Genomic DNA, 11,978 nt, shown 5'->3' with positions numbered 1-11,978 from the left:
TTGATATTGATTTTACGTGTAGGTATGTAGGCTTTGATCATAGGCTTTGAACATGTGCTCTGAGTGTGGACTTTATTGTAGATAAGCTCTGAGCGTGGGCTTTTTTGTAGATAAGCTCTGAGCATGGGCTCTGAGCGTGGGCTTTTTGGTAGATAAGCTCTGTGCATGGGATCTGAGCGTGGGCTTTTTTTGTAGATAAGCTCTGAGCGTGAGCTTTTTGGTAGATAAGCTCTGAGCATGGGCTCTAAGCGTGGGCTTTTTGGTAGATAAGCTCTGAGCATGGGCTCTGAGCGTGGGCTTTTTTATAGATAAGCTCTGAGCATGGGCTTTGAGTGTGAGTTTGTATTGAATTGGGCTTTTATTGGGCCATATTTGTGGGGGCCGGAACAGGTTTAGTAATTGAAGTTTGATTGAAATTTTGTGAGAATACCCAATATGGCGAAGATAATATTGAAGCTACTTGAATAGCAAGACATTCCTAATCATAATAAAAGAATTATGATAAACACTACTTAAAATGCAAAATTATATTTGTTGAGACATTCTATTCCCCTACATATAATACAAATATGTTTCAGGGTTATTAGTTCAATGCATTTGCATCAAGTTTCTGATTTTCCATTAATTATTCTTTGAAGATAGTTCAATGTAGCTGCATCCAGTTTTCAATTTCCAATTAATTATTATTTGAGATTAGTTCAGTGCAATTGCATCAACTTTATGATTTCCCGTTAATTAATCTCTGATTTTACATTAATGAAGTTGCATCTAGTTTCTGATTTTCCGTTAATTATTCTTTGAGGTTAGTTCAAAGCAGTTGCATCCAATTTTTGATTTTCAGTTAATTGTTCTTTGAGGTTAGTTCAATGCATTTGCATTGATAAAAGTGAAAATGATAGTTTACCTACGAAAAGAACGATGAACTCAAACGTAAGTAAACTAAAACTATTTATGATGCTATATTTTATCAAAGTTTTCTACTCTCAATTCTATCGAAATAGAGTGGAGTAACAAATTCGTTCCACTCCTAGTGCTCTAGCATGGAGTGTTTTCTAATCTAATTAATCAGTCTTAAGTCAATGAGAGCTTTACGAAGAGTGTTATGCTACGAAACAATATGAAATTGATTATTTGAATTAAAACTACGAATGCTATGGAAATATGATTGTTTTTTAATCTAGATAAAGGATTAGAGGGGAATTGAATCCACCTCGAATCCAACTTAATAACCTAGCGTAGATTCTTGTATCTTGATTCTTACGTTCTTACGGCAAGAAATTCGAGTTCTAATCCCTAGTGTTCATGGCATTTCTACCAAATACTAACTAGCATGTGAGGTCGTCCACCCATTCTCATGGTGAATCACGACCTTCTAGAGTGGAATAGATTCTACAACGATTCTACACTCTACTACTAAGTTTTCATCAAGGCTTCATCAACCCCTCTAATGGAGGTTTTAGCCTAGTGTCATCCAACCATCATTTTCCATTGAAATATAATTACTCATCATATTAAAATTCTAACTTAATTAATTTAACTAGCAATGTTTCAATCTACTTTAAACTACGAAATGATAATATACCCAGGAATTAAAACTAGATCTATAATTTGAGATGACAAAAATCGAAATTGACAAAATAACTATTTTATTTATCTAATCAATCAAGAACAATGATTCAAAGACTTAATCTAAACAGGAATTGAAAATGGAACTAAAACTTAATTAATTTACTGAAACTAGATCTATATGGTTTTAGGTCTAACTAGCTACCATTAACAAAGAGCTAACCTTTGGTTTTTATATGTTCAGATCCAAAAATCGTGCATGGGCTTGGATCCATGTTTCGGGCCAGAGAATCAGGCCCAAAACCCAATTCTTTCAGTCCAAAAAGGCCTCTTCAGCTGCAGTTGGCTTCCACAGACTTTTCGTCCACTTTTGCTCCTCTGATTGGGTCAAGACTTAGACCATTGGAAAGCTCTTTCCGAGCCGGTCGTTTTGACATAAGGTAGGCCCAATTCCGAGGTCTGAGTCCAAAGATACGACTTTTCGGAAGTTCTCACGACTTGTGTCTTTATTTCAGCCCGCGTCGACTTTTCAGCTTTTGACCGGGCTTTAGAAAGGCTTTGTCTTCTTGAATCTTGGCCTTTAATCACGGAACTCCTTAGTAACCGACCTTAGCTCCTTTATCTTGCTAAAGTGGCACATTTCTGTACATAATGGACTTTGAAACCTGAAATGCATAAAAACACGTAATCAGTGTTAACTCTTAATTATTACTCACATAATTGGTCTAAAAGTATGACTGTTACAGGGTTAAAACTACAGTTTTGGGCTCTTATCATGCATCAAGTTTCCAATTTCCCGTTAATTATTTTTTGATGTTAGTTCAATACAGTTACATCAAATTTATAATTTCCCGTTAATTATTCATTTAGGTTAGTTCAGTGCAGTTTCATCCATTTTTTGATGTTTCATTAATTAGTCTTTGAGATTAGTTTATTGCATTTGCATCCAATTTCCAATTTCCCGTTATATTAAATTATTGTAAAAAATATTAGCAACTATGCATAGCTATGAGATATGAAAATTATATTAATTAGTCATTCAAATTTCTTGCACCACTCTCTATAAAAATATAAAAAGGAAGCATCAAACCTTGATAAAACTCATCGACTTCTTTTTGTTGTTAAGTTTAATAATAGAAGTTTGATTGAAGTTTTATAAGAATGCCCAATGAGACGAAGATAATATTAAAGCTACTTGAATAGCATGATATTTTTAATCATAATAAAAAAAATTATGATAAACACTACTTAAAATGCAAAACTATATTTGTCGAGACATCTATTCCCCCTACATATAATACAAACATATTTTAGGGTTATTAATTCATTGCAATTTGCATCAAGTTTCTGATTTTCTATTAATTATTTTTTGAGGTTAGTTCAATGTAGTGCATTGCATTTAGTTTCCAATTTCTCATTAATTATTCTTTGAAGTTAGTTCAATGTAGTTACATCAAGTTTCCGATTTCCCGTTAATTATTATTTGAGGTTAGTTCAGTGCAATTGCATCCACTTTATAATTTTCCGTTAGTTATTCGTTAAGGTTAATTTAATACAGTTGCATCCAGTTTTCGATGTTTCGTTAATTAGTCTTTGATATTAGTTAAATGCATTTGCATCAGGGTTCCAATCTCCCGTTAATTACTCTTTGAGATTAGTTCAATACATCTGCATCCAACATCTGATTTTCCGTTATTTATATTTTGAGATTAGTTGAATCCAGTTGCATCCAATTTCCGATTCCCGTTATTTATTTTTTTTAGGTTAGTTCAATGCAGTTGCATCCAGTTTCCGATTTCTCGTTAATTATTATTTGCGGTTAGTTCAATACATTTGCATCAAATTTTAAATTTCATGTTAATTGTTCTTTGAGGTCAATTCAATGCATTTACATCCAGTTTTTGATTTCCAGTTAATTATTCTGTGAGATTAGTTTAATGTATTTGCATCCAGTTTCCGATTTCTCGTTTATTATTTGATAAGATTGCATTTGCATCTAGTTCCCGATTTCCAGTTAATTATTATTTGAGGTTAGTTCAATGAATTTGCATCTAGTTTCCGATTTTCCGTTAATTATTTCTTGAGGTTAGTTTAATGCATTTGCATCCAATTCATTATTTATGCTTTGAGGTTAGTTCGATGCAATTACATCCGGTTTCTGATTTCCCGTTAACTATTCTGTGAGGTTATTTCAATGCATATTTGCATTTAGTTTCTGATTTCCCACCAATTATTCTATGAGGTTAGTTCAATGCAGTTGTATTCAGTTTTTGATTTCTGTTAATTATTTTTTGAGTTTAGTTCAATGCATTTGCATTCAGTTTCTAGTGTCCCATTAATTATTATTTGAGGTTTGTTTGATGTATTTTGTAGGTCTGTTGGTTTGTTTGTAGTAAGCGGGTGTAACTCCGTGTAAGAACAAATCAGTGTCCGAAAGTCACATCAGTGGAGGACATTATATGTGGTACTTCTGCTGACGAGGTATCTCATCTTTGAGTCTTCTTCAATGAAAGTTCTTCACCACCCACTCCTGAAGGATATAATGAGACTTGAATTAGTCTAAGAAAGCTTAACTAATTTGTCATATTGTTCAAGGTATATTGGTATGTTATTTCTTATTTTTATTTTCAATTAAAATTCTTCGTGATCAGTGGCGGAGCCAGAAAATTCCTCCAGGGGTAGCCTAGTGTAAAATGCTAGGAGGAACCCATTTGAAGTAGTGACCAAATAACCTCCACTACAAACTTCTACGGGCAATGCTTTTTACTTTGTCTCTCTTCGATTCAATTGTGGGTTATACTTATTCCAAAAATTCTTTTAATTTCTTTTAGAGCAGGAAAACCTTTGTTTTACTTTGTAAAAATATTGGGAAAACAAACCTTAGTCCACTATTTCTTGGCGAGAAATAAGTGTCACCGGGCAAACCAAACCTTCTCCTCTTGTCTAAGTGGGCCTGAATAGTTTTTTTTTTTTTTTTTTTTTTTTTTTTTTTTTTTTTTTTTTTTTTTTTTTTTTTTAAAGTACTAGGTGCGTAAACAAATACTATTAATTTAGTTTTTGTGGCAAGGTCAGAGGTAGGGGTGTTCATGGGTCGGTTATTACCGGTTTCGGTTTTGGGTCTATTTTTAGCGGTTCCTATCGGGTTCAGTTCTTTCGGGTTTTTTCCTATATTTTGAAAACCCAGACCCATACCCATTAAATAAGTCGGTTCCGATTCCGGTTTCGGTTCCTTATCGGATTATACATTTTTATTGCTAAAATTATTTTTTTTAGTTATATAACCGATATAAAAGTTGGTTTACGGGGACTATAACACTTGTCATCGATATTTTTGTCCTCTCATAAGAAGTAATGGTCCTAAATTCAATAATAATATTTGAAAGTTATCTAAAAATTTTAAATACATTCTCATACATTATATGTATGTGTATATTTTAAATCAAACATATGTATATTATACTATACGTAATGCGTCATATATAGAATAAATATCACATGTACAACAATTGTTAGTTAGCATTGCACGTATTCGTTATCTAATATATATACATGTAATATATCAAGCACATACACGTTCATGTATTAGTTAATATAGACATTGCATAAGTTAATTCATAGTATACGACTATACGTATAGACGTAGACACGTAAATATTATTATTAATATTTATAATACACATATTTAATATAATATTATAAAAGATGCATTTAATAACACACATTCACTATTATGCTAAATGTTATATATAATTTAGTATAATTTTACACCTAACAAATATAGACTATATATAATAATAATGTTTGGGTTTGTTTTTATTTAGTGTAATATAATACTAAATTCTATATATCAAAATCAAACTAATCGGTTCCGGTTTCGGTTCGGGTACCCATCGGTTTTTTACTATTCAGTTCTAACGGGTTCGGTTTTTTATCGGGTCGGTTCTTGAAGACCCACTTTAAATGGGTATAACATTTTAGAATCCAGACCCGCTATAAATGGTTCCGGTTCCGGTTCCGATTCGGATAATTGGGTACCCATGCACACCCCTAGTCAGAGGGGGGGGTGGGGGTGGGTCAGAGGGGGAGGGGGGCTACGCCCTACCTGGCCTCCACATGGCTCCGCCACAGTCATAGTCATGATACATCCCTACAGAGTTGAAAACATATGGTCTTTATCATAAACATAATGCAATTTGAAAAAGGGTTTGAAAAATTCAGCTTCTCAAAAACTGAAATAGGAGATAATGAGGCAGCTGAAAGTCAGCTTCCATCTGCTGTCGGGTTAACTCCTTGTTTAGTTCTTCAGGTTATTATATAAATTACAGGTGAATCATTGTAAAGTCTTGGAATCTGTATTAGTTGATATTCATGTTCTCACCTATTGCGTCTTTCAACCTATTTCTTTTCAATCTGCGGTCCCAAGAGAAAGACAGCTAAAATATTAGTAAATGGCATACCTCTCAATCTAATATAAGAGTCTAAACTCTGAAGTCCCTAGATTCTTTCCTGGCGAGTCATTTTGCCTTGATGAAATCACTTTAAGACCCCAAAGTGTGCTGCTTGTATTTTGCTAATCACTCAGAAATGAACAAAATGTAATCAACGTAAAAACTCTCCATCAACGTGTTTTTATTTTTGTTTTCTATTTTCTTGAAATTTCGAAACACTTCCCACGCGTCCCTAAAATTATACTACCACTCTCCCACTTTTCTCTACTTCCTGAAATATATTAGAAACACCTCCTTCTAAGTTTCTTGCCAAAACGTGAATCAAAGACAAATTGTTGACATTGTTGCCATTTTCAGTTACGCCTTGAGTCCATACCTTCAAACAGTACTAACAGGGAGAAGATAGAGATGTTTTATCCAATGTAATGTAAAACAAAACAACGGTTTCCCTTAGTTCAGTTTTATATAAGATTCTCCTTCAGCGAACTGAGCATAGTCCAGGGGCACTGGCACATTAAGCTCAGAGCAGACGAGTTGTACTATACGCCCAGTCACAGCTCCAACGGAAATTGTATTCACAAGCACTGCGATTGAAAACTTGTGTTTTATGTCACAAAAGCCAGTTGATCCACCAAGACCAGAGTGCCCAAAACCAGTCACCCCCTCTTTCGAACAGTTCCGCACAAAACCTAGCCCGAACGCCCCATCTGGAAGAGCCAAACTCCCATAAACGCCTACACCCAGAAATGCATCATGAACCTTTGGACCGTGGAAGATTCTGTTGACACCATCCTTATGACAGGTGCTATGGTTATGGTCTCCAGTCTTAGTTGTGTCCTTTGAAGCAGCTACCTCATTTCCTCTCTTCTCATAGTGCGACGATGCAGATTTGGGGTTATGAGGATTGCTGCCAAGTAGTGGCTTGGAAGAAGGTGAATGTGGTGGAGGGACAATCCCTCCAGCAGCAAGGCTAGCATAGTACCTTGCTAGCGCTCGGGCCGAAAAGTGCCCATTTGCCGAAGGCACGATGGCTCGGCGTACTTCTAAAGAGCTGAATAGGTTTGCAAGCAGTGGAATCAATTTGGCAATTCTATCAGGCTGAAGAGTGGAGGGGAGGTCAATTCGAGTGACAGTCCGTTCCTCGCTTTCAAGTCTTCGGTATCAAATGTAAGTGATGCTAGTTCCCTCGCTTTCAAGTCTTCGGTATCAAATGTAAGTGATGCTAGTTCCCTCGCTTTCAAGTCTTCGGTATCAAATGTAAGTGATGCTAGTCGGGATTCCACACCTGAGATAACGGTAAAAGGATTTTCTTATGAACAAATGGAAGCAAATGTAAACTCAATAAACGAAAAGGTTGAAGATCAGAGTGCATTTGGTTATTGAATATTATTAAACAATTATCTAAACATTGCAGTAGCAGAGAACGTGACTTTTAAAATTTTACCTGGAGGAATACCAATATAAAGTTCGCCTTCAACATTGAGAGGGTGAACAATTGCTTCTTCCAGAATCTCTTGAAATTTCTTCCCAGATGCATGCTGTTTATTTCCAAATGACTTATTTAAAACGAACTATGAACAATAGTATTCGAATAGGAACAAATCAGGATCCCCATATTCAGTGTGCAAGGATACATTACTCAGATGTGGAATATCAAGGAATCTATACTAGAGTCTAGAGCAACAAGGCAATGCAAACTTCGGATAGTCCGATACATGAAAGTAATACATGATTGGAAGAAGGAAGGAAATAGTTCTATTGTTATATTAAAAAACAAAAAGTATACTGTATTTGGCTCACAGAATCAATATTCCATGGAAAAGAAGAGAAAGTGACAGAATATGGAAGATGGACCACATCAGCAAAAAACAGAAAGCATATTGTTTGAGTACTCTATTCTTTAAGCATATAAAATTTAGGGAAAACAAGTTCCTTTCTTGAATTAACTAATTAAGGAAATTCATTTTCTTGCCTCACAAAAACAGGGCATCAGTTTGTATATGGTAAAGGCCAAAAGCAAATAATAAAAGGCAGTATGGTCTTTCTTCTCTCCTTTTTCTCTAGTTTTCCATGGAAACATAATTCCATAAACAAACACAGCCTATGAGGCTATGATGTATTATAATATTATTCATTGACAATCAAATAAAAAGGAAATAAGAGCTATTTGTTAGGGACATAATTCAAATAGTAGCGAGTGTTCTATTTCAGATTTACTTAGTGATTATACACAGGGTTAAGAGTTAAGATTATTTAGCACTTTTTACAGTTATTTGTGTTGGAAATGTGAATGAATTTGTGTCCTCATGGGTTTGAACCCATAACCTTATGTATCTACTACACTAATGTGGGGGGATTTAGTCCCACATTTGTTACTAAACTTAAGACTCTTAAGTTTATATTGGTTGTGTCCTTATGGAGGGATAGTGTCGAGAGATATAAGTAGGTGCTCGCGCGCACACAAGGCCGCCTTGGTTTGGGGGCTCTCGGGAGGTGGGAGCTCCAGAAAACCTTAGTGCGCGCAGGGGGGGGGGGTGCAAATCCACCCATTTGGGCTTCGAGTACTGGGCTTGTTTTTGCGGAAAATATCTTACTGAGAGTCTAACCGCAATTATTTTTTCCTCTGATAAAAACCATGTCTGGAGTACGCTGAGAGTTCCTACAGAGCTGGTCATTGCTGGTGACTCGCTCTTCCACTGTTGTATCCTGGGAGACGTACGCTTGAGGCTGGCAGAAACCGTACCGGCGGCGTTTTTCGTCTTAAGGAAATTGTGCCGAGCACAATCCTCAGTGATAAGTTTTACTTGCATTCTTATTACTGTTTTTCGATACTAGTTAATTACAATTTGTAATAAGATGGGGTTCAAAAGCAAAGCATGTGAAAGCTAGAGTAAAAGCTAAAGTAAAAATAATATGCAGGGACGGAGATACAATAAAGATATGGCATCAACCTACTCTCTCTTCAAACCGTTTTTAATACCTGTCTCACGTAACGTTTAACATGGGTCGGTAAAATTACATACCAGAGGCAGAACATTGTGTTAAAGTCTGTTTTTACCAGTACATTTAAGTACCAAAAACAGTTAAAGTTAGTTTTAAAGGCACAACCATAGTGATGGATGTACCGCCTTCTTCATGACAAGCAATCAAAGCACCAAATGCTTGGAAAGGAACTCATCCCCTTTTGACATGAAACCCAACTGGGCTTTTTCTTTTGCTGAAGGTGAATTTGATGTGGATAGTCATGGTTAACGGTAATTACGACATATGCAAAAGGTTCAACATGATACGTTTTCCCAACAATTTACTAATTCTTGTAGAGGCAAGGATATATAGTAATGATAATGATACATCACTGCCTAAAAAATTAAGATGGCTATTGTGTTGGAAGGGAAATAAAGTAAGGGATACCTCAATAATACCACCACATAAATAACCAAACGATGAGTAGTGATACAACTGCTTGTGGCCAGGTTCACTTTCAGGCGTGGACGTTTGAATACTGTTTAAACATGCATTCCAGTCAGACATCAATGGAGGATCCACGAGAGTGTTAGACATTGCATTATGCAAACCAGACGTATGGTTTAGCACATGATGGACCTAAAAATCAGTAGTTATAAAGAAATTACTTTCGAACGATATATGAATATTATATGATTGACGCATAGTTGATAGATTTAAACATTTGATTCATATATAAATGTACCTTTATCAAGTCTTTTCCATTTATTCCAAATCCAGGCCAAATATTTGCAATGTTTTCTTCAAGATTTAGCTTCCTGACAAACAACATGCGCTAATATAATTATGGTGACATGCTACGATAATCTTAAACACTGCAAACTTTAATAAAAGAAAGAAAACAACAAATGCAAGTCCTTAAACAAGATGTGGACGCTATATAACGCTGATCACTTTGTATCTAGGAAAATAGATTCAGCTCAAGCAAGCATTTAGAGGAATATTCTGAAAATAAAACAAATTGTAACAGCATCACATAGACACAGAGGGTAGTGTAGCAAACAAATGCCATCATCTCCTATTACCATAGCATTTTTATGTACATCACATCTTTTTTGTAGTGCATGTAAGAATTAAGATTCAAGCACCATGTTCCTACGTAAAAGTCCATGTTGTCCAGTGTGCACATATTTATCATCTATTGAACCAATTGAACCACTAATCTTGTTCAGAACAATTCAACCCAGGGGAAAAGTGGAAAATACATTAATCAGGATAAAAAAGAAGAAATCTATATTGTCAAGATGATCTTATGTATATCAATAGTTATTTGTACCATACCCATTATCAACCAGCCAATGTAACATCCCCGCAGCGACTCCCTTTGTTGCCGAAAAAACTGGAAATAGGCTGTCAAGCTGGACAGGGCGAGGGTCATCTTTTCCAAGCATACCAGCAGCAGTATCTATAACCACCTCTCCATCTTTATAAGCACAGACCTAATGAAAACACAATTCAACACACTAAGATCAACACAGAGAAGTAGATTATCTGGCTTCTCTTAGCCAAGTGGGATGTAATTTTTCATTTCATTTTGTGCCCCCGTTAGAGCCCTGATCAGTGTAGATGAGGATGATGCTAGTAAAAACATTATAAGATTTTGTTTGTTTATAGTATATATTACTGGTAGGAGTGGTGGGCCTCTGCGTAACCCCTGCTTACGCTTTGGGAAAAAAAGGAACATTACTGATGGTTGTTTCCTCCTCACATGGTCGTAAACTGTTGTTTGATGAGTTATGAATATGTTTTAATGCCTATAAGCTATACAATCCAATCGAACTTTCCTATAATTTTCACAGAATTTCAGTAATGTCCTCGTCCAATATTGTACTTCAAACCATGTTATATATATAAATTGTTGACCGACTACCATTTTACACAAAGAATTGAATGATCAAAATAATTAAGAATGACTATAAATGAAAAACACTAGGACAAGAAAGAAAAAAACCTGAATGCCACATATTTTGTTATCAGCAGCGAGCCTAATAAGGAGTTGCCTTAGCTTGGACTCCACATCAGAGTGAATAGGTGAATCGTAGATAAACTGATGCGCATTTAGTGCTGATCCATTTTTAACATCTCTGTCATCCAAATAAAACTCAACAATTAAAATTTAAAACAAGAAGCAGTAACAGCAAATTAAACTGAGACTCATATATAAGCACTCACTCGTATAGTTCGGCTGGTTCCATATGTGTTACGTTAGTATGTGGATAGGAATGAAAAAGATGAAATCTCTAAACTCTCAAAAGAAAGAAAGAAAGTTGTTCTTATACGCAAGTTTTCATCTGAACCACACGTGTTGCCACTTTGGCTCTATTTCATTTATTCTTATACAATTATTATATTTCAACCACACATTTGTTGCCACTTTCGCTAATTTTCAAAAGAGGCGGCAATCCAATAGAAGCCTAACGTGTTGCCACTTTGGCTCTCTAACGTTTTGTTTCGCGTGTATTTTTTTTTTTCGCTAATCATTTTTTGTTTCGTGTGTAGACTTTACTTCTAAGTTCTGCTTGCTGCACCCAGTAAGCAGCATGGTCCTTTGGACATGGTACACCGTAGTAGTCTAGTACCATACTTCAATCTATTTAATCTTATAATGAAACCATTCTCCTCGGATCAAATTTCCATTTGTTTCCGTACGATTAATTAATTATTGTGTAATTTTATTCAGGAATCAAATTAGGGGTTTGAATTTATAACCCTAAGGCTAAGTCCAATGGCCAAATCACATTACAATAGTGTATACGGTTAGTGGGTTAGTGTTTGAAGACCCATTGGTTTTCTCCAATTGCATAAGAAAAAAAAACACAATCACACTCTCCAGCCGCCATTGACAATGGCGTACATGCAAAAAAAATTCACACCTCCCTAGCCACCACCCCAAAGGCGTATCGAAAATCATTTTTTCTTTCCTTCCCATTTTGCCCTTTC

The 11,978-nt window shown here is 35.5% G+C and overlaps 1 protein-coding gene across 1 annotated transcript; it reads right to left on the bottom strand.

Annotated features, from left to right (window-relative positions):
- Positions 1-6,293: 6,293 nt before the first annotated feature.
- Positions 6,294-11,368, bottom strand: LOC147495397 (uncharacterized). Its single transcript, XM_086564052.1, has 8 exons — positions 11,211-11,368; positions 10,990-11,122; positions 10,320-10,477; positions 9,724-9,796; positions 9,426-9,617; positions 7,459-7,552; positions 7,238-7,299; positions 6,294-7,154 (listed from the first exon to the last, which is right to left on the bottom strand). The coding sequence occupies exons 1-8, from the start codon at positions 11,231-11,233 to the stop codon at positions 6,465-6,467; spliced, it is 1,425 nt and encodes a 474-aa protein (XP_086420178.1). The 5' UTR covers positions 11,234-11,368; the 3' UTR covers positions 6,294-6,464.
- Positions 11,369-11,978: the final 610 nt, after the last annotated feature.

The sequence above is a fragment of the Coptis chinensis genome, chromosome 6, assembly GCF_015680905.1.
Source record: "Coptis chinensis isolate HL-2020 chromosome 6, ASM1568090v1, whole genome shotgun sequence".
Lineage (NCBI taxonomy): Eukaryota > Viridiplantae > Streptophyta > Magnoliopsida > Ranunculales > Ranunculaceae > Coptis > Coptis chinensis.
The sequence above is the reverse complement of the archived record's forward strand: the minus strand, read 5'-3'. Positions and strand labels throughout refer to the sequence as shown.